Raw genomic sequence first — 19,936 nt, forward strand, 5'->3', positions numbered from 1 at the left:
AAAAGAAAAAGAAAATCAGAATTAGATCCTGGACACAGAATTAAATCCTGGAATAGGAGATCATTTGCTATCATTCATACCAAACTTTGTGGCATTACATCTTTTACAGAGTCTCTGTAACTCCTTTTCTTGTTTACTATGGTTTCTTCCAGATGATGATCACTGGGTAGTGGACACAGATTACGATACTTATGCTCTTCACTACTCCTGCCGACAACTAAATGAAGATGGTACCTGTGCTGATAGCTATTCCTTTGTGTTCTCCCGGGACCCCAAGGGATTGCCCCCAGAGGCACAGAAAATTGTCAGACAAAGGCAGGTAGACCTTTGCTTGGACAGAAAATACAGAGTTATCGTTCATAATGGTAAGAACATTTTCTTCTGAAGAATTTTATTTCAGAGTTTAATGAGAGTCTTTTGCTTATTAAATAATGAATGTTTGAAGTCTTGCACTTAGTGGCTGTAATACTGTATTTTGAAATTGGAGTTCTTAGAAAGTTCACTCCAACTTTTACTTGCCTTATCTAAAGGAGAGCTAAGGTGGATAGCTTTTTATGTAGCATATTACCTCAGTTGAAACAATAATTAGAGGAGGTTGTAAAACGATTGAATCAGCATAGTATGAATAAACATCGTAAGGATAAACTTCATGGCGACTGTAAAAAGAAATTGTGTCTCTTTATCAGAATTCTTTATCTTTCCTAACAAACTTACTGCTGAAAGGGATAGACAATTATCTCTATTTTCAAAAACTTCTTCGAAATATCCTTCACAAGGGACCTTAAAGGAAAAACAAAAGTCTTGGAAAAGATAAGCACCGACCTTGTACTGGTGAGGTTGTCCCTTTCCCACAAGTCTTCATGCTTACCTCTTCACAAAGGGTTATGGAAGAGGGACATACACCTTGTACTGGAGTATGACCTCATCTTGAGAAATACAGGCAGGCTGAGCTTATAGCATAGGAAGACATACAAATTGGCTCACTCTGTAGCTTCTCTTCACCTCCTTCCATTGGCTATGTGGAGCTGAGAAGCTGCAGAGAAGCTATGGGGCTATGTTAGAAACGTATACATTTCCAGCACCACAGAAGGGTGCCGTAGGTCAGAACAGGGTAAGGGAAGAGTCAGATTCCTTTTATTCTGTCCAGTAAATTGTGCCAGTAAAATGGAGAGGAGAAGTTTCACAAGTGCATTAGAAAAGACCAAATGATAATTTATGTTAGTTTAATCARTGATCTGGAAGACAACATAAAATACATATTGATAAAGATTGCATCCAGGCTAGGGAACAGTAAAAAATGTTTAGCATGGTATATGAGTTGCAAAAACAATAGCGTTTTTTATGCAACCTCAAATAAAGATATATTTAGGGTGAAAAAAAGACCAGTTACTCCCCCCTTACATTCTGGAAGATATCTACAGAGGACCTGAGTGGCTAATCAGCTGAATGTGAGCTCTCAATGTAATGAATGCTATGGCCAAAAGAGTTAATGTGATTCTTGGATGCATAAACAAAGGATGTCAAAGATGAATTTACAGACTTTCATGAGGCTGTCATGCGTGGCATAGGTTTGTTTGCTATGTCATGTTTAATGATCCTGATAACTGGCAGGGATACTGAGGATCAATTAGAAGTTTCAAAGAAGAGCAGAGAAAATGACTGAAAGTTTGTAGAATGTGTTTTCTAGTGAGAACTTCAAAGAGCTTGATATTTTTCTCATCAGAAAGAGGTTGAAGGCTGACCTGAGCAAAGTCTATGCTTACCTGCAAAAGCAATGAGAATTGGATAGTAAAGTTTTGCAAACATAGAAATAATAAAATCAAATGGCTGGAACTGGAAGCTGGACATATTCAGAGCAGAAATAAAGAGCTGTTTGTTTAACTCTAAAGGTCATTAACCTTTGGAACAGTTTGCCAAGAGCTGTTGTATGTTCTTCATCACTGAAATCCGTAAATCAAGATTAAAGGCTTTCCTAAATGATATGTTGGAATAAACTGGGATTGACTGAGGGAACTCTCATGTGTTATAAAGAAAGTCAGCACAATCAGCTCTTGTGCCTCTATTGCCTGTTCATGTAATCTATAAACAGAGAGTAATATATTGCCATGTTGTAAAGTAAGTATGCTGATAATATGGTGCCTGAGAGATCTACTAAGGTAGTGGTGTTGAGCATACTGATTAGTGACCTGGAAAAAGTGCCTGGCAACAGTGAAAAAATAAAAGTTTTGTCTTGAATGAGAATTTGCAGACAACCTAAAAGTATTTAAGGCAGTCAAGATTAAGAGACATCATAAATGCAAATGAAATTGGCTTTTGATAAGTACTCAGTAATAAAAATTCAAAGGAAAAACTTTAACCATTCATATGCTGCTTGGTTCTGAATTACTATATGTTCAGGAAAGACATCTGTATGATGCAGTGGGCAGTGTAATGAAAATACTGCTTAATTTTTAGCAGCCATCAAAAAGTAAATGATGTATTTGATWGCATAAAGATTAGGATGAAAAATAAGTAATGTCGTTACATAAGCTGGTGGTACTTTCTTGTTTCCAATACTACAACTGCTCTTCAAATGAAGTACAGCAGGAATAAAAAGTTCTGAAAATGAGAGAACAAAATAATTAATGTTTAGGCATTTTTTTGGATGAAAGCAAAGATAAAGTTTAGATTACAGTTCTTGTCTTGTGGCTTTGAGAGGTTTGAGGGTTGCATTTCTGTCAAACCCAGAGATAGTATTATCCTGCTATTAAATCAGGATATTGGACTAGTGTGAGTACTGATCTGATTTAGCATGGCAGTGTCTGTATTTGTATTATTTCCACACTATATGAGGTCAAACATATTGACAATCTTTGCAAGAAAGTACAAACCAAAAGAAAAATTAGCTTTATTCATTTATTCATAATTTGTGGTACAACTTCTTCAGATATCTCTGAATTTCTATATAATAGAACATTTGTATTTTTCACATATTATGGGAACAGCAGTGTAATTTGAATATAAAAGCTCAGATTGTCTTTGAAATTTCAAACCAAATATACTTTGATTGCCCAACCTTAATTTAAAAGCTGATCATGCTACCTCCAATCTGTTACAGAAATACCAAACCTATCAAATTGAATTAAGTGCTGTATTCTTTGTCTGCTATCCTAATTTATATTCAGGTGTTAGGTGTTGAGTGCAGTGTCTGATAAGACTATTTGAGTCTSTTACTGTTTGTAAATGAAAAAAGGTTGTCTGGATCCTTAAGGCTGTCTGCTTTTTATTGAGGATTATGCCAGATTTTATCTTTATGAGCCCAGCACCAAAGCATAAATGAAGCTTAGAGCCAGCTGTTTGCATTCTTCCATTGCTATGATCAGGACTCGTAATTACTGTAGTGTTAATTGATTCTGAAATTTCCAGTACCCTTAAGCCCAAGTTCCTGCAGAGCTTGGAAGACTCATTTGGGAGACAGAGAGTGATTGTGAGCTAAAATGGAGAGAAAAAAAAAAGTTTATTGAAAAGTTTGTATTAGGAACTCCTGAAAAATTCATTTAAATCTGTATGTGTGTGATTGGAAGCCTATTTTATGTTGTAATTCTGCTATTAAAAGCTGCAGAATTATTACCAAACTGGCCAACTTCATTTGTCTTTAATAACCTGCATTCAGTTGTTATTGTGGTTGATTTTTGATTGAGCCTAATAGATACTGCAAGAATAGGCTTATATCTGTTTCTCATTATGCATGCTGCACCTATGTCTTGAAGCTAAATCTGTTTTCCCAAAGATTTGTTACTAGCTTTTTAAATAAATATTGTACTGAAATTAAGTCTAAAAAAAATAAATAATAGATGTACAAAACTTATGTTGGTGAAAAAAACATCTAAAATAGCAGTTCTTTGTACACTGGCTCTTTGAGGCAAAAGAAGCCTAGGAAGAATTTTTTTGATTGTCATCTATCTTGCACTTCTAATGGCAGCTCCTTCCTAAATATGGATMAGGTTGTGATACACTTACTCTCTCAGAGTTATAGCTCAATTGCTTGAAGTTACTCAGCGTGAGGGTGGATATCACACTTTATTCAGCCTTCTAAGAATACTCCCAGTGACAGCAAGGTCAACATAAATAATTACATTGATAGTGGGATAACTTGTAGAGTAAGATACTATTTTACTGTTACTAGAGTTAAAAAATGAATTTAGTAGAAACAAAAATCCTGAATTAAACAGTGGTATATATTCATCTAATCGACTATTGCCATTGGAAGTTTTGGAGAGTAGCGGCTCCTTATCTTTTTGAAATAAATTCTTATATTAAAACATCATAAATTATAAATACTTTGAAGCTTGCTAAAGTAAATAAAATAACTCTCTACCACTAATCTGTCCAATACCTTGTCTGTCAAAGTATTAAAATGATCAGCACAAATGCAATAGATTGGATGAATTCCTATTTAATCTTGAATTGAAAATTCTTTGAAATTATATACTGCAGAGCTAAGCATTTGCATATGATTACAAGTAACAGACTGGTGGATTTAAGAGCAGTTTAAATATATATATAAATATATATATATAAATATATATATAATATATAATGTATATTTTATAAATATATTATACATATATATATATTTAAGTTTGGTAAAAGATTGGCTATTTTAATATTTCCAGTGTAACTGAAAAATAAAACTTTGATATTTATGTTTTTCAGGATTCTGCTCTTAAGAAGATCCAGAAATATGGAAGAAAATCATGTAACAGCAGCATAGATGTAATGTTAACACATTGATTAAGTGTTCTGTTGAAAAGCATTTAAATGGCTTCATTTAGATCTTGAATATATTTATCTGAGCTGCATAGCTCACCTTGTCAAAAAAAAATGAAATATTTTAATAAACTTGGATTATGGGGGATGCAAATTGTTTGTATGCACATCTGTACATATGTAGATGTTGGTTTTATTAGTCAGCCATTATCTTGATGCACTATTTTAAACTGGTGACAGATGGCAATAATTAAGAACATAAGATTTCTTTTTTATCAGTTTCAACTTCTGACTACTAGCATTTTAATTAAAAAAAAAAAACAGGAATACTTGCATTTGCTTTCCAGAACTTTAAATTTCCTTCCAAATATCATGTCATTTTTTTTCTAGAAAATATTGAGAAACATTTCCAATACCATTTTATAAAGGAGGAAGGAAATTCACTGTTATATACATATCACCAATTTATTTTATTATATGAATATTGAAAATGTAAAAATATGCATCTTTTTAAAGAACTTGTTTTACACATACCATAAGTAAACTTTTCTTTATTTTTTAATTTGTGCAATTCAGAAAAGTGATCATTTTTTAAACTTGATATGCAACCAGAAATGATCATTCACCTGGTGAATAATGCATGTTTATGATTTCATTACTGTTTTCTACAAGAAATTAGTTAGTTTGTCCAAAACTACATTCAGGCAGTCAGTTACCTACCTTTATAAGCAAGTGGCTTTTTTTGGTAACCTACAAGAGCATATATATTTTTGAGGAGCCACATTTGTATTAGAAAGTTGATCTCTCTTATTTAGTGGAAAATAAAGAGTAAAAATGGAACAGATCTCCTTTTGATATAGTTTACTATAACTTCATTAAAGTTAATGACAATTAGGGCAGCTGAAAATGTATCCTGTCGGAATTTAGTTCTTCCAGTAAGAACTTATTTCAATTATTTTACATTCACCAAGTTCACTGCTGTATTTCTGTTTATTCCACTGTAAATGAAGAATTCAATCCATCGAATTAAACTGCATTACTCTTACTAAGGCAAAGCAATGAAGACAAGATAATTTTACCTGCAGGAATTAGAAATACAGYTTTATCTGTTGCTGGTTTTGTTTTGTTTTGTGTTTTTTCCTGTGTGCCTTCTTTAGCATATAATACTACAAAACAGTGACCTGTTCAGACTGGGATAGCGTAGAGATTAACATCCAAAATGTGGCATGGATCAGACTTTGACTAATTATCTGGAAATGAAAGACAAATTAGGTTGTTCATGGTTATTTCTTCTCACAGTGGTTTCTGTGTCAGCTCCATTCCTTACAGGGCTCCCTGTACAGCACAGAAGAATTTCCCGACATTTGTGTCTGAAATGGGCAATATTATACAAAATTGGATTGACAGCAGAGTTGGCAAAAGTGAATAACATTATCCAGAAAAAAGCTGATGGCAAAATATACACATTTTGATTGTAGTTCTGGACTAAAATTAAAAAAATAGTGATTATAATTGGGCTCCACATGATGAAGAAAGAGATCATCAATACAAAGAGGGCTCGAAATAGTTTGTAATCTCGCTGGGAAACACGAATCTGATGATTTTCTGAGTAGGCTAAGCCAGCATTTAAACTCCTTCTTGAAGCTTTTGTAATCTGCAGTAAGATAGAAGAAAGTAACTTTCATTGAAACATGGGAGAATTCTTAACACATTTTTACAGGTGCAAAAGTAAATCTTGGCACATGATGATTCTATTTTGAAAAGTGAGTATAGAAAAGGCATTGCAGGTTTTCATTTTTATTTTTTGTCAATGGTTCCATTTCAAACATTCTTAATCTACTAGATGGATTTTTTTTTCTCTCTCAGCTGTAAACTCAACCTTGGTATCAAGCTGGTTGTTCTCCTCATGCCTCTCGAGCCATAAATACCTTTCAGTTCCAAACAGGGCCATAATTACTCATGAAATTCTATTAACTTCAGATTCTGACTGCGATTTTCTATCTAAATAAACCCATTGATTTTTTTCACAAATGTAAAATGGAACGTAGTTAACAATCTTGTTGATGTACAAGAAGGAACAGAATCCAGTTCTCTGTCTTACAGCCATGCTGACATTATCAGCTTAAAAGGAGCATGAATTCACTACAGTAACAAAAGTCATAGTACATTTTAAATCAGAGAGATTAGCCTAGCATTTTTTTCAGAAGTGGGAAAACCAAGCTCTGTACCTCCTTAGCCTCCAGTGTTCAAAGTAAATCTACTTTATCCAGAATATCCTCACCAGCAGGCTTTGTACCAGTCCTATAAAAGTAACCTCCATCTTTCCTCCCAGAGCTGCGGAGGATAGAACTAAGAATTCAAGAATCACCAGTATTGCAGTAAAAAAGATGCAGTTGCATCTTTATAAAGTGCTCACCTGAAATGGAGTGGTAGTAATATATTTTGTATTCCTTTCTGACCTGCCTAGAAATAAGAAATCTTGATACCTACAGCAGGCATCTGTACTCTGTACTCTCAGGACCAGAAGCTTAAAAGTCATGTATATACAGGTACGTAACTTCCAGGAGATTAATTTCTTTACTGCTTCTAGCCCTTTTCCTAAATCTGTATAGACTGCATGTTGCCTGAGAGGGAAAAGTGGAAAACAAATGACTAGTTACAAATTACGCTTCTGATCTATCATTTTTGCCAGTGATCTGGACAGTGTTATGTAAAAATAATAGTCAATTTCAGGTGAAATAGAGCTACATTTGTACAATATGTTATCAAATTGGAGGTCTTATATCTGTGGTGAATCATCATCCTAGTTGTTCTGTTATTTGAATACAGTTAATGCTTTGAACTGTTTCCAGTAGCACTTAGCATTTTACTTAGTGTACACTGGCACCATGGAATGTTCTTATGAAGTCAAAACAAATCTGGTTTTRGGAATGACTCAGGTATTAAGATATTTTCCAGCTGAGTTCTGGTTGCTTCATGGAGAGCTGTATGAGAGAGAAGATTCAATTACAACAGATGGGATCCAGCTATAGGCCTTGTTACTTTTTTGGTTCTAGAGAAATGCTAACACATTTTAGCGTCTTTATTATCAGGTTGGAAAAGAAACGTGAGCCCAGCAGGATGAAGCTGTTGCGCAATCTAATCTTCAAAACACTGTATTTGATCTTCCTGCTCCCAACTTGCCAGTGTGCTTTCTAAATCTACCTGTTGTAATCTGGAGCCTGCAAGGACAAKAGGAACATCACTTTTGTCCTGGTCTCTTGTCTCTTGACTGTGACTCCATATTKTTGCAGTTCTTTCAAAGGTCTCAGACTCCCCGTTGAGTTACTGTATGTTCTTTGCCAAACAATTTGCCTAAATATGAGGTTGTAAAAGGCAAGTGCTTTACTTCACTAGATGAAGTTTAGCTAAYGCATTTACCCTAAGATGAGCTGAATAGTGTAGAGAACTAATGATTTTGACTATGAGCTTGAGCCTGATCCATAGACAAGTACATGTGAAGCCTAAATTCTAGGTTCTAAGTTGATGGAGACAGCTRTGTGAAGCTCTGGTTCATGAGCCCACTGCCCCTTGGTGCTTTGCATTTCATCAGTTAATTTCCTGCTCAATAATCCATGTATTTCAAGGTTCTTTCCCAAGGCCCATATTTTCCATACATATAGTATGAGAAATTTCATTAGCTGACATAGCATCAAGAATCCTTTTGGGACAGATGCTAAAAACGGGTGTTGCAGCACTTAGTTTGAAGATTTCTAGCTCTTTCCTCACCCTCTCATATAATAAATTTAGATATCAAATACCATGCTTGCCAGAATAGAGAGTAAAACTGCAGTGCATGGTGTCTAAGCCTATTTTTAAACAGTTAAATGACATCCACTCAGAAAGAAAGTAGAAGCAGAGTGCTTCATTTACAGTTTCTGTCTGCAAAGTTGCTCTGAAAGTTGTGCAAAAATAAGTGTATTCTAATGAATATGCTAATGAGATCTGTGTACTAAAAATGCATGTGGAAAGCAGAAAATCAGTAGATTCAAAAGGGCAAGGATTGTTGTTTCCAGTCCTGCCTGCCTTTGCTTTCTTACAACTCTCWTTTGGAGTAGAGGCTCAGGAGTGCAAAAACCTAGTTTGTAGTTATTTCAGATGCTTGAGTCTTTAAGTATTTAGGAGACTGACAGGCTTTAATTATGATCAACATATAAACAGAGAAGAGAATACTGTACATGAATGAAGACAGACTCTGTCTTGGGCTTTGTAATGCGCTGTTCAAGCATATACTCTTAGTTGAAATGTGCAGGCTGATACATACAGGTTGAAGTGCCTCATTTTATATCATGTACTTTTCTCCTTGAGCAAATAAAGTCTATACTCTTTGTATTCGATGATGACAGGTTGACGCCTACAGAATTACCAATTACTTCTATTATTTCTATAACAAAATTTAAAGGAAAAAAATACCTGTAAAATTTTGGAGTAACTGATGACAATGATTAATCCTGGTATTAAAAAGACAATGATGGCGAAGGTCACATCCCAAACTATTTCTCCTTCAATGCTGGGCCAAAGCAAGGTGCAAATCTGAAAGTCCTGTTTACAAAGGATAAAGAAGAAAATTACCGTTGTACAGTTCTTTTTACTGGAAATCTGTCCTTACCTGTCTCTAAGCCTGTGGAAGAAGTGGCTGCAGACTAATCGGAATCTATGGGAAGTTTCCACTTGAACAGAGCTGTCAATTAATGTATTACTTATTATTTTTAAAATCTCATATACTTACAAGTGTTGTCCACAATCTAATTATTGCCATAAATTTCATATCAAGTGCTAATGACAGCTTAAAACAGAAATGCATACACTCGAGGATTTGTATGTATTTGAGTGCCACCTAGAACGCATTTTTGCATGCATTTCAAAACGCTGGAAAGAATAAGATGAAAAAACAACCCCCAAGCCCGGAGCTGCTCTGCTCGGGGGAGGAAGGAGATGACACGAGGCCAGTTCACGTGCTGGGGCCGTGGCGGGGAAGCACGCTGCGGACGGGACTTCCTAGCCGTACCGAGGAAAGCCACGAATCTCCGTCTGCGCTTATGTTTCAGGATCGGGGTCCTGGCTCCCCGGGCGTCTGCCCCGCGGGGCGCTGCCACCCGCCCGGCCCCCTCGGCTCCCCCGGAGCTGGCCTTACCTTGCCGGCRGCGGGCAGCGGCACCACGGTGAAGAAGAGGCAGAGCGGGAGGGTGGCGAGGGCGGAGAAGCCCCAGACGAGGAGGACGGCGGCGGCCAGCGCCCGGCGGGAGCACGCGGCGCCCTGCCGCAGCCGCACGATGCTGGCCACGCGCTCCAGGCTGACGGCGCCCAGYGAGAGGATGACGACGGTGCCGCTCAGGCTCACCGCGTAGAAGAGCAGGTGGCAGACGGCGTCGCCCAGCACCCAGGAGCCGGTCCAGCGCACCACGGTGATGATGGGGATGGTGCTGATGAAGAGCAGGTCGGCGCAGAAGAGGTTGAGCACCAGGCAGTTGGCGGCGCAGAGCCGGTGCCGCCGCCGCGCCAGCAGGCAGATGCCCCACACGTTGCCCGCCAGCGCGAGCAGGAAGATGGAGGCCAGCGCGATGGACTCGGCGGCGCGCAGGCCCACGCTGTGCTGACTCCCCACGTCCGAGAAGAAGGGGAAGTAGGTCCTGTTGCCCCCAGCGCCGGGCATGGGGGAAGCCGGTGGGGGAGTGGCCGTGGGCGGCCGGCGCCAGCCCGAGGCCCAGGGCCAGGCTCCCGCCCGCCGCCGCGGCGTTGGCGACGGCAGCGCCCTCCCGGCTCGGGGCGGGGGTCCGGCCACCATGCCCTCGGCGCCTCTGCCTCCTGCTCGCCCTGCTGCGGCTCGGCCGCGCCAGCCGGGCGGTTTATGGCCCCGGCGTTGCGGTGGAACAAGGAAGTAGGAGGGTAAATACGGGGCGGCTCGCACGAAGGCGAGGCCGCTGCTCCCTCCTGGCCCCGGGGYGGCCCGCGGGGGCCCGGCCGCCTCGCCTAGGGCACCCGGCCGCCTGCCCCTGTCCCCGGCTGGGCCCCCCGAGGCCTCCCGGCCGCTCGGCTCCCCTCTGCGCCTGCGGCTCCAGCGGGGGACCCCAGCAGTGGCCGCCGCGGAGGGACGGCTCTAAGAGCTGCTCTGAGAAGAGTGCTTGGCAGCCCAGGCCAACCAGCAGTGTTTTAAGGTTAAAAAAAAAAAAAAAAAAAAAGGAATTTGGCCTTCGCCTCATGTCTTGAGAGTGGCTTTTGGAAGCAGCAGTCCTGTGTGTTGCTTGGCCTAGCAACCCCATGCAGTGAGGAAGCGTCACAACGTAGATTTTGGGGGACCCTTTTGCTAAGTTGATCCGCCATCTTACACATACGTGCTACGACTTCTTGCTAAAGAAGTCYTGTAAATTAAGACATAGAAAATACCCAGTGTCTTTTCTCTAGACATTCCTTCCTGAAAGTGRCTGCTCAAAACTGTAAGGAAAGCAGCTGTTTCCTCTTAACACTTTTCATTCCAGATGACTTACAAATGGGCTGGGAGCAAGATGCATAAACCACCACAGGCAAGCAGGTAATGCTCCATGAAAGAAAATAAAATGTTTTCAGAAAGTATATAAATAGTTGTATAACGTTAGTCAGAATAGTTGTATAACGTTAGTCAGCTCTGGATGAATTAGCTTGGTGCTATGCCAGTGCAGCTGCTTAAGGTTTCAGTTCCAGGTTTGGACATGTGGAGCGCCTCTTCCTGATTTTCATCATCAGCTTACTCTTAGACCAGAACGATTCCAAACTGGTAGCAGTAGGACTTTGTAAATGGACCTTACTCTTAGAGTGTACTGGATGTGACCCCTGCAATGAACCTGTTGCGTAATGACACTAATGGGGATTCCAGAAACTTGGTTATTCTAGGAGAYGATCATTTAATGAAGAATGAGAAGAGTTAGATTTTTACTGGGCCACTTCCCACATCTTTACTGGTGGAGAATTTACACTGATTTTAATGAGCATGTTTTTCTTGGGCTAGAAGTGGCTCTTACTATCTGTTGTGTCTCATTATACAGAGAGTTTACGGTGCAACTTAAATCAGAGGAGAATATCCTACTGCTTCCTGCTGATTTATCTTGGATTGTATGAAATGTGTCAGATTTGCTGTTAAGTGGGTGGTTGCTATGAACTCAAATAAAAAGACAATAGGAAAACTTGCAAAGATGATTTTTGGCAGCCAGCTCTACAAGTGACTGGCAAGTGTTTTGTTCGGCATCATTTGCTAGGATAAAAAAATTTCTATACCCTTACTGCAAAAGTTTCAGTAATTTCATCACCCTGCTGAAGATGATTATTTGTATTTGTGATCAAAACTTGACATATCCCATCACAACTTACTTTGGCTGTACTACGGACTCATTCTGTAAAATGTTTAGAGAATCCTGAAGTACACTGAATGCCTTCCAGTTGKCATAACCTCACAGGCTTGACTTTATGCAAATCAACAAATTGGTGCCAAAGTTGTGGGCCCTAGCAGTAGCAGTGATGTTCTTTGTTCTGAATATAGGCTAGACTGCGGGGAGGGGTGATCCTTGCAAGTCTGACTATACCTGCATAAATACTTGGAAAACATTAACAGGGTAGTAGGGGGTAGCRGACAAATGGTAGTGCAGTTATATGCAAATCATACTATGAGGAAAATCTTCAGCAAACTCTGGTGACAGTGAAGGATGAACTGAGAAGCTGATCCTATCAGTTCAAGGTAAAATAAACACCTTAGAAATTGAATAGGGGAAAGCAAATAGGAAGAGACACATCCAAAGTATCATTACTGGGAGAATGACAATGTTTTCAGTCAAGAAAGAAAGGAATGCCATGGAGGAGCAAAAGGTTTGAAACTGAGATCATTTGGGGAAGCATTGGAAACACGCTTAATCTTCTTTAATTAGGATCGGCTTTATCTTTGGTCCTCAGCTGTGAATGAAAATGTTATTTATTGACATAAGCCTATCGTTTGCTCAAGAGAACCAAAGCAAAATGCTACTTTCAGTATTAATGAGAGAGCTTCACAGTGTCCTGTGTACCAAATACTGTACAGGGGGACTGCAAAGGTGTGAAGAATCATGCTCATTTCAATGRGATGTTGTGAAAGGAATTATAGCTCCTTGATGAAACAAACATAGTCTGATTACTTAGGGGTCTAATGGATCCATTTACCTAAAAAAATAGTTTYCTTTTCCCTCCCATGAAGTGCAAAAGCTGTATTTGCTGTTAGATAGCTGCAATCATAGCAACTATCACAATGTGAAATCTGAGGAAAGGAGAAATTGTAACCTCAACATAGCTAGTCTTGCAGTACTTTAATGGATGGATGCTGTGTGCTGTATATAATTCACACATGGTGGTAACAAGGAAGTGATTAATGCTTGGAAACGAGTTATGATTGCTTAACCTGTATCATTTTTTCAGTCTATGTGCTTTCCTCTCCTTAGAGGTGATGAAACATGAAGTCAACTCAAGTTACACTGTTCTGGATAGCTAACCTCAGGACAAAAAAAAAAATCTTGTTTCTTCCTGTGTGTTTTTTTTCCCCAGAGTAAAAGGTCTGAGTCTTCATCTTCTCTACGGGCAGTGTTATGGGCAGTAAGGGCAGTGTTACCTGATACCATAATCCAAGCTCTGTTTTTGATGTTGTTCTCCCAAGAACCATGACCTGTCAAGATAGATAGGGATAGTTCAGTGTATTTATTTCTTGGGCATAAGAAATGGTGGTGAAGAGAGGGACCTTCTTGTCTAGGTGATACTAGATGRGAATTCTTGTTGTGTTTGGACATGACCTATGTATCCTCTCATATGCAGCTTGTTGTTTAGGTCTTTGAGTAGTATTTCCTTGCTCCCGTATCACAATGAGTAAATATAGTACTGACTTTTATAGCAGATGCATTGTGTATTTACTGTGTGCAAAATGATTTAAGTTCATTGCATTAGAAATGTTGACTCTTTGTCTTCACAAAAGAAGTTCCAAGCTGGTAGATGACTCAAACTGTGTCTATATAATAGGGGATTTTTTTCTTTAGCATAAAGTGCAACATGGGTTAGCTTTCTATTTTTTCTTCTACATACCAGAAGCTGGTCTGCTTCTGAAGATTATTAATTCTCTGCTTGAGAAGAAGTTATGCCTTTATAAAATTTCTTTCAAACACAAATCCATTTGAATTTGTTTTGACTTTTAGGAAGTTTTTACCCACAGTATGCTTCAATTTCAGTGAGCTGAAGCAGCCACTCTTGTCCATGGGACTGTCTTGAACTCATAATCTCCACCTGTTTAAATGGTGGTAGAAATATGAATGCAACTGTTTGTCTTCATATCGTAGCAAGCTCATCCACTCCAATGTCCACTGCAAATATTAGCTCCTTCTATGTGAACATATCAACAGCTAGTCAGTATTTCTTCCAGGAGTCTCATTTTCCTGTAGTCAAGATCCATCAGAAGCTGGTATACTTCCTGGGGTACATACCAGTAGTGCTATAGATTCAAGCTAAAGCATCAAAATTACTGACCAGTGCCTCAGACAGAAGGTTTATGCTCTCAGCAGATGTGCTTTCTAAAAAGAGTGGATTTTTGTCATTAAGGCCACCACAAAGTTCTGTGAACAGATATGGTGAACAGTTTCTTGCGATGACTTGAATTAAGGCAGGCATTTCACTGTAAAACAAGTGCAAATAATCCACGTAACAGCAAACACACTTTCTCCGGGAAAGTCACGATCTCTGGAATGCARCACCACTAACTAGGCCTTCATCAGAGTGACTCAGCTCCAGATAGACTGTTCTTACTATATGAGGTTATTTCTTACAGCATCAAATACTGTTTTACACTTAAACATCTCACATATATATTTAAGGAGTTAATCAGTGACTGTAAGGTATCAGAATAGTTCATTTGGACATTACAGGATCTAGTAGAATGCTCTTGCAAAGGAATTGGGACCTTCAGCTAGATTTATATGGAGAATTAAGTATCTAGTCCAATATTTAAGTGCCAACAGATATAGCAACTCCAGCAATCTCGTCCCCAAAAAACACACCTTAAGTTACTAACTTTCAGGTGTGCCTAAAGTTACTTAGATTCCTGCTGCTGGGCTTGATGTAGAGCCATCAAAGCAAATAGCATGGTGTATATCTTAAACACTTTTCACCAACCTGAGGTTAGTGAAAAGGTTAGGTTAGTCATGAGATGTACTTAGACAGGTGTTCTTTGTACACATCCATCCACTAGGTTGCACATAGTACAGGGAGGGTGCTAGTTCCCTCTTATTTAAGAGTCCAGTGATTATAGAATACTCCTATTCATGGGATTTAARCAGAACATGCTTCTTTCTCTCTCTCATATCTCATCTTAGAAGAGTAACCTGTTGGATGCAATCAGGGGTCTTCAAGTCAKAATCAGGGCAAAAACTTTACTTTAAAAGTGAAGTATTCCTGAAAAACAGGCTACAGAATGCCTGTCTGCTACAAAGAAAACCAATCTTAATTGGAACCTAAGGCATGTGCTTAGTTAGCGTTAAACTGCGGCTAGAGAAACACAAAAATCTTTCCTGTGACATTCATGAGAGAAAGTACAAATCAGTCTTAAAATTCTGATGCATAATCTTCTATCTTCCTAAGTGTAATACTACATAATATTATTTCCCCCATTGTTCATGTTTTTCATTATCACTGACTGTTTGGGCTCTGGTTACATTATAATCTGATATGAGATGCTTAAAGAGGTGTGACTTAGAGCTTCTCATAAACCATGTCCAGAACGCATGGATACTTAGATTATCCTATATAGTTCTGTGTCTAGTTGAATGAGATAATACTGACCAGATCACGCTTGTTGTATTGATACAACTTGTGCTTTTGCTGAGGCAGTGTGCTTATTCACCAGTTTTGAGTAGCTCAAGGAACTAAACCTGGCTGCACTTCTGTCAAGAAACAAGCTGGTTATCATTCTGCTGAAGTCTCAGGCTTGTTTCTTATAGGATATTTTGAGGCACTTTTTGTCTTGGTCTTTTCTTTTTGAAACTGTTCATTCAATATGAAATACTTAAACTATCAATGGTCAAAGAGACAACAGAAATGAATGTAGGTCCCTAACTCCTGGTGGGTAGGTGGGGGGCAGTTCTGAAGGGGGTTTGGGAGTAAGGGGAGGCATCTCTTCCTAGTAGTCCGTCATGTTTGAAATCTGCTTTTTTTTTGCAAGAGATGACTCTCATTAGTCTTAGACAGCTAAAGCTTAAAGAGAATTTGCATCTGTGAATCCTCAGCAGTGCCTCCTTTGCGTGCAGATACCTAGCCAGTCTTAAGGAGTGGTGTTTCTTACTGGCTTGCTTGGGTAGCTCCCCACTCAATAAGCTGGCAGCTTCCTATATCCTGTTCTTGGGCACCCTGTACAGGGTAGCCAAAGCTCCCAGCTTTGGGTTGTAAAAGTTGCAGCAGGAAAAAGTGCCAAAGAACTAGGCACCGCAACACTGGTCCTTACAACGCTGTAGGAATGAGGCATTTCTCAACCCTAGGGAATTAAGTGACGTCAAGTTGCACTGTTATAGTTTGTCTTGCTTTCCAGCAGAATTAAGATACGTGAGACCAAATTTTGAGTTAAAATGGCTTTGTCTGCTTAGACTAGAAGTTTATACAGAAGACCAAGGTGAGGAACAGGTTATATCAGCTTCTGGTGTGGTAGCTACTAATTTTGCATACAGTGAAATACTGACAGTACTATGGAGAGTCAGCACAGAAAGGCCAGCCATTATGTTTCCTACTTTTTTTTTGGGGGGGGGGGGGAGATTAAATCTTACAGTATGTTGCTTTACAGGTCTATATATAATRTCATTAAAAAATAGGGCTTCAGGGGACTTTGAGAAATCATCTGGTTGATGCCCCTGACCCAATGCAGAACCATCTGTCAGGAACGGCTTAGATGATTGTCATATATCWGTCCTTGTAAATCTCCCATGGTGGAGATTTTACAGCCTCCATGAGCAATGTGCTTCACTGCTTATCTAGTATAACCATCAGAAAGATTTTCCTCTTGTCACAATTATCCCTGTTGCATGCAGTTTATGAGCTTGTTAGTCTTCTCAGTGAATATAAGAGTTTATTTCTTCCATTCTTTAGATGAAATTTTGCCATTTTTCGTGGTCTTTTCTAGACTACACAGCCCTGATTCTTTCATGATTTTTATCAGAAATCCTAAACATTCTCATTAGTCTAAAGTGTTCTTGATGTACAATACTTAAAACTGGATACAATATTTGAGCTAAAAGTCTTATCACTGTTGACTAAAAAGGAAGGACTGTGTAAAATGTAGAGTCTGTTTATTCATCCCTTTATAAAACTGTTGCAAGGTTGTGCAAGTGGGATATTGAGTCATGTTCCATTTTTGTTTACTGTAGTCCCAAAAAGCTTTCCTGAGGACCTGATACATTGATACTATTTATTTTGTATTTAGGTAGTTGATATTCCTACCTGTAATACTTACTGTATTTATCCTGTTTCAGATCATTATTACTGACAAATTGAAAATTAATGCTGTCTTTTAGAGCTCTCAATTTTTACCCTGGAGCAAGTCAGACTGTGTTTTTGGCTCTAGCATCTGCATCATCCGTGAAAATACTAAATAGTTTTGGAACCAAATAGACTAAATAGAGTGGAATTGTCTAATACATTAGTCTTGCTTAATCATTTCACATTTTTACATGGCCTTAAGGACAGGCTGGAAGTGAAATCCATTGAGAGGTACTAACACATGAAAACCACGTCTGGCTCTCAAAGATCCCTAGGATCCCTAGGAATAGGTCCCAACTTCCCGTATCCTACTGCTATACTCTCAGCATCCACTTTTGGCTTTGCCAGAGGCAATATACAGGACCATGGATCAGAACAAAGATCTATATGTGGCTGCTCTTATGTTCTTAAGGCTGTTAATTATTGATACCTTGTGGAATACAATTTTTCAGCTAGTTCTGCACCCATTGTATAGACTAGAGGAAATGATTGTATTTCTCCGCATTGCTATGAAACTGGCACTTGAAACAAAAGGTCCATTTTAATACATCTTTTGCTTTTCCCCTATCTGCAACATGTTCAATTAAGAAAATTGGGAATGTGTGGTATGATTCCCCCTGACAGTTCTATGACAGTGCTTTTTTGTTTCAGGAATTGAAGTTAGGCTGATTCGGTCTAAAATCCTTTGGCAGCTCCTCTTCTTCCTTATTAGACATGCTTTCTTTATTTTCTTCCAAGTCTTTTGACATCCCACTTGCAGTCCGKAATTCTCAAATACAACAGCTGCTCTTGGATGACTTCAGAGGTCTGAGTTCTTTCAGTGAGCTTAACTAGGTTTAGCCAATTTACAAACTTACCAAATAACCATTAGCCTGAGTTTTCTGTTTTTCACTGATGTTAATTTTGATACTAATTCTGATAATTCTGAATTATGGTACAGCTATTTAAAATCACTCCCCTTCCGTGATAGACAGTTAACTACTGCCACAAGGTTTGCTCAGGATGCCTGTCTTCAAATATACAAAACAGAAACCCATGTTTTTAACATCCAAAGAGAGTAGGACCATCTCTGACTGTAGGGAGTACCACTTAGCTAYGTAACTCTGGCATATGCTTTTCGAGTTAGAGGAAGGAAAAGATTTAGAATTGTTACAGGTATGGGGTTGTGTAGTCCTGCTGTATATCTTGCATATATATATTGTGTTAATCTTGTAACTGTATCTTGTATGATAGAGATAATTCCTTATCATTTTTAAGATAAAACCGTAGCCACAACTGTTACTCTAATCTTAACACAGTTTAATCATTATAAGATGTGGAAATTAATATGACAGGTGAAAATTTAAAATTGAAGTGCTCACACCTCCGCTACTGCTACATTTTCATTATTTAGCTGTACTCCTCCACCTCATCAATGCTTTGTTATAGAAGTGTCATGAAAGCAATATTTCCCCTACTCTTCTTGAAGACTTTGTATCATTAATGTTAGTGTTCCTTGTCAGGTGAGCACTGACATCCAGTTGTTTCTAAATATTTGTGTTGTTCAGTGCGATTACTTTACAGCATAATAGGCAATATTTCTCCCTGATGCTTTTTATGTGGATAGTTAAATGGTTTATTTTATAGTTTGCCCGAACATCTGCAGAACGCTTATTTGCATGTGGTAAACGACTGCATAAAAAATTTTATGAAAACCAAAAATAAATAGGTCAGAAATGGATTCAGAGACAAGGCTGCACAAGCAAGTAAATGATTAGGAGTTGATAGGATGATCGGATTATTCATTGTAAATTGTGCTTGTGTAAAAATCTGCGTGTATACACAGTTTAGCTAACTTTTCAATCATACCAGATTGCATCAAAACCTTTTAATTCACTTACTGTTTACATAGACTGCTATACCTGAAAAACAGACTTTTAAAGTATGTTATTATTGGTAAACCCTTGTATTAATCCAAGAGTTTACCTAGACCAGCATTTTCAAATGATGCATATAGTATAGAATTTCTGCTAGGTTGAAATATAACGTATTRTAACTTAGCACTCAAAGAAGATAATCATTTGAAATGGACATAACCAAGCTCAGAAAAGATGGCTGAAATTGAAATGCCAAGTGCTTGATGTATCAGAAAYTTTCTTATTACTTTCCAACTTATAAAGAGCTAAATTTGCAGCTAAATCTTAGCGTTAACATCTTAAGATGAGCCCATTTGGCACAAATCTCTGCTTTCCTAGATAAAGTTAGAGAGAGAACACCAGACTTTTTTTTTTTTAAATCTGTTTACTTTTAAGACATAGAATTAACTCCAGTCTTAGACTCTTAACTTCTGAAAAGTAACAGAAAAACACAGTGATATAAACTGCACAAACRAATGCAAGCTTTCTGTATGGGTTGAGACTCCATTATGTAAATGGTTCAAGTCACATATAAGCAATCGTAAATATTATTTGTGGGTCTGCCTTCAGAGCAGGCCTTTTGACATTCCGTAATGTCATTTTGATATTTTCCAACATACACTACACTAGTGTACTGTAAAAGTTCATACTTTTTTTTTTTTTTTTTAAAGATAGTTCTAATATTGAGCAGGCAGGACTAAATGTTAATACATAGTTAAAGCCAAGAACAGCTGCTGGAATGAACAAAACCTTTAAAA

At 38.5% G+C, this 19,936-nt stretch overlaps 2 protein-coding genes across 2 annotated transcripts in view; one reads left to right on the forward strand and one right to left on the reverse strand.

Annotated features, from left to right (window-relative positions):
• RBP4 (retinol binding protein 4) overlaps positions 1-385 on the forward strand; it is a 2,993-nt gene extending 2,608 nt beyond the window's left edge. The window contains exon 4 of the mRNA XM_085325508.1: positions 153-385. Within this exon, the coding sequence (XP_085181634.1) occupies positions 153-385 (233 nt within the window). The remainder of the gene's footprint in view (positions 1-152) is intronic.
• A 5,610-nt stretch (positions 386-5,995) lies between these two features.
• Positions 5,996-10,441, reverse strand: FFAR4 (free fatty acid receptor 4). Its single transcript, XM_085325397.1, has 3 exons — positions 9,923-10,441; positions 9,202-9,330; positions 5,996-6,403 (listed from the first exon to the last, which is right to left on the reverse strand). The coding sequence occupies exons 1-3, from the start codon at positions 10,439-10,441 to the stop codon at positions 5,996-5,998; spliced, it is 1,056 nt and encodes a 351-aa protein (XP_085181523.1).
• Positions 10,442-19,936: the final 9,495 nt, after the last annotated feature.

This window comes from Rhea americana, unplaced genomic scaffold (genome assembly GCF_003343005.1).
Source record: "Rhea americana isolate MKP2758 unplaced genomic scaffold, rheAme1 scaffold_122, whole genome shotgun sequence".
NCBI lineage: Eukaryota > Metazoa > Chordata > Aves > Rheiformes > Rheidae > Rhea > Rhea americana.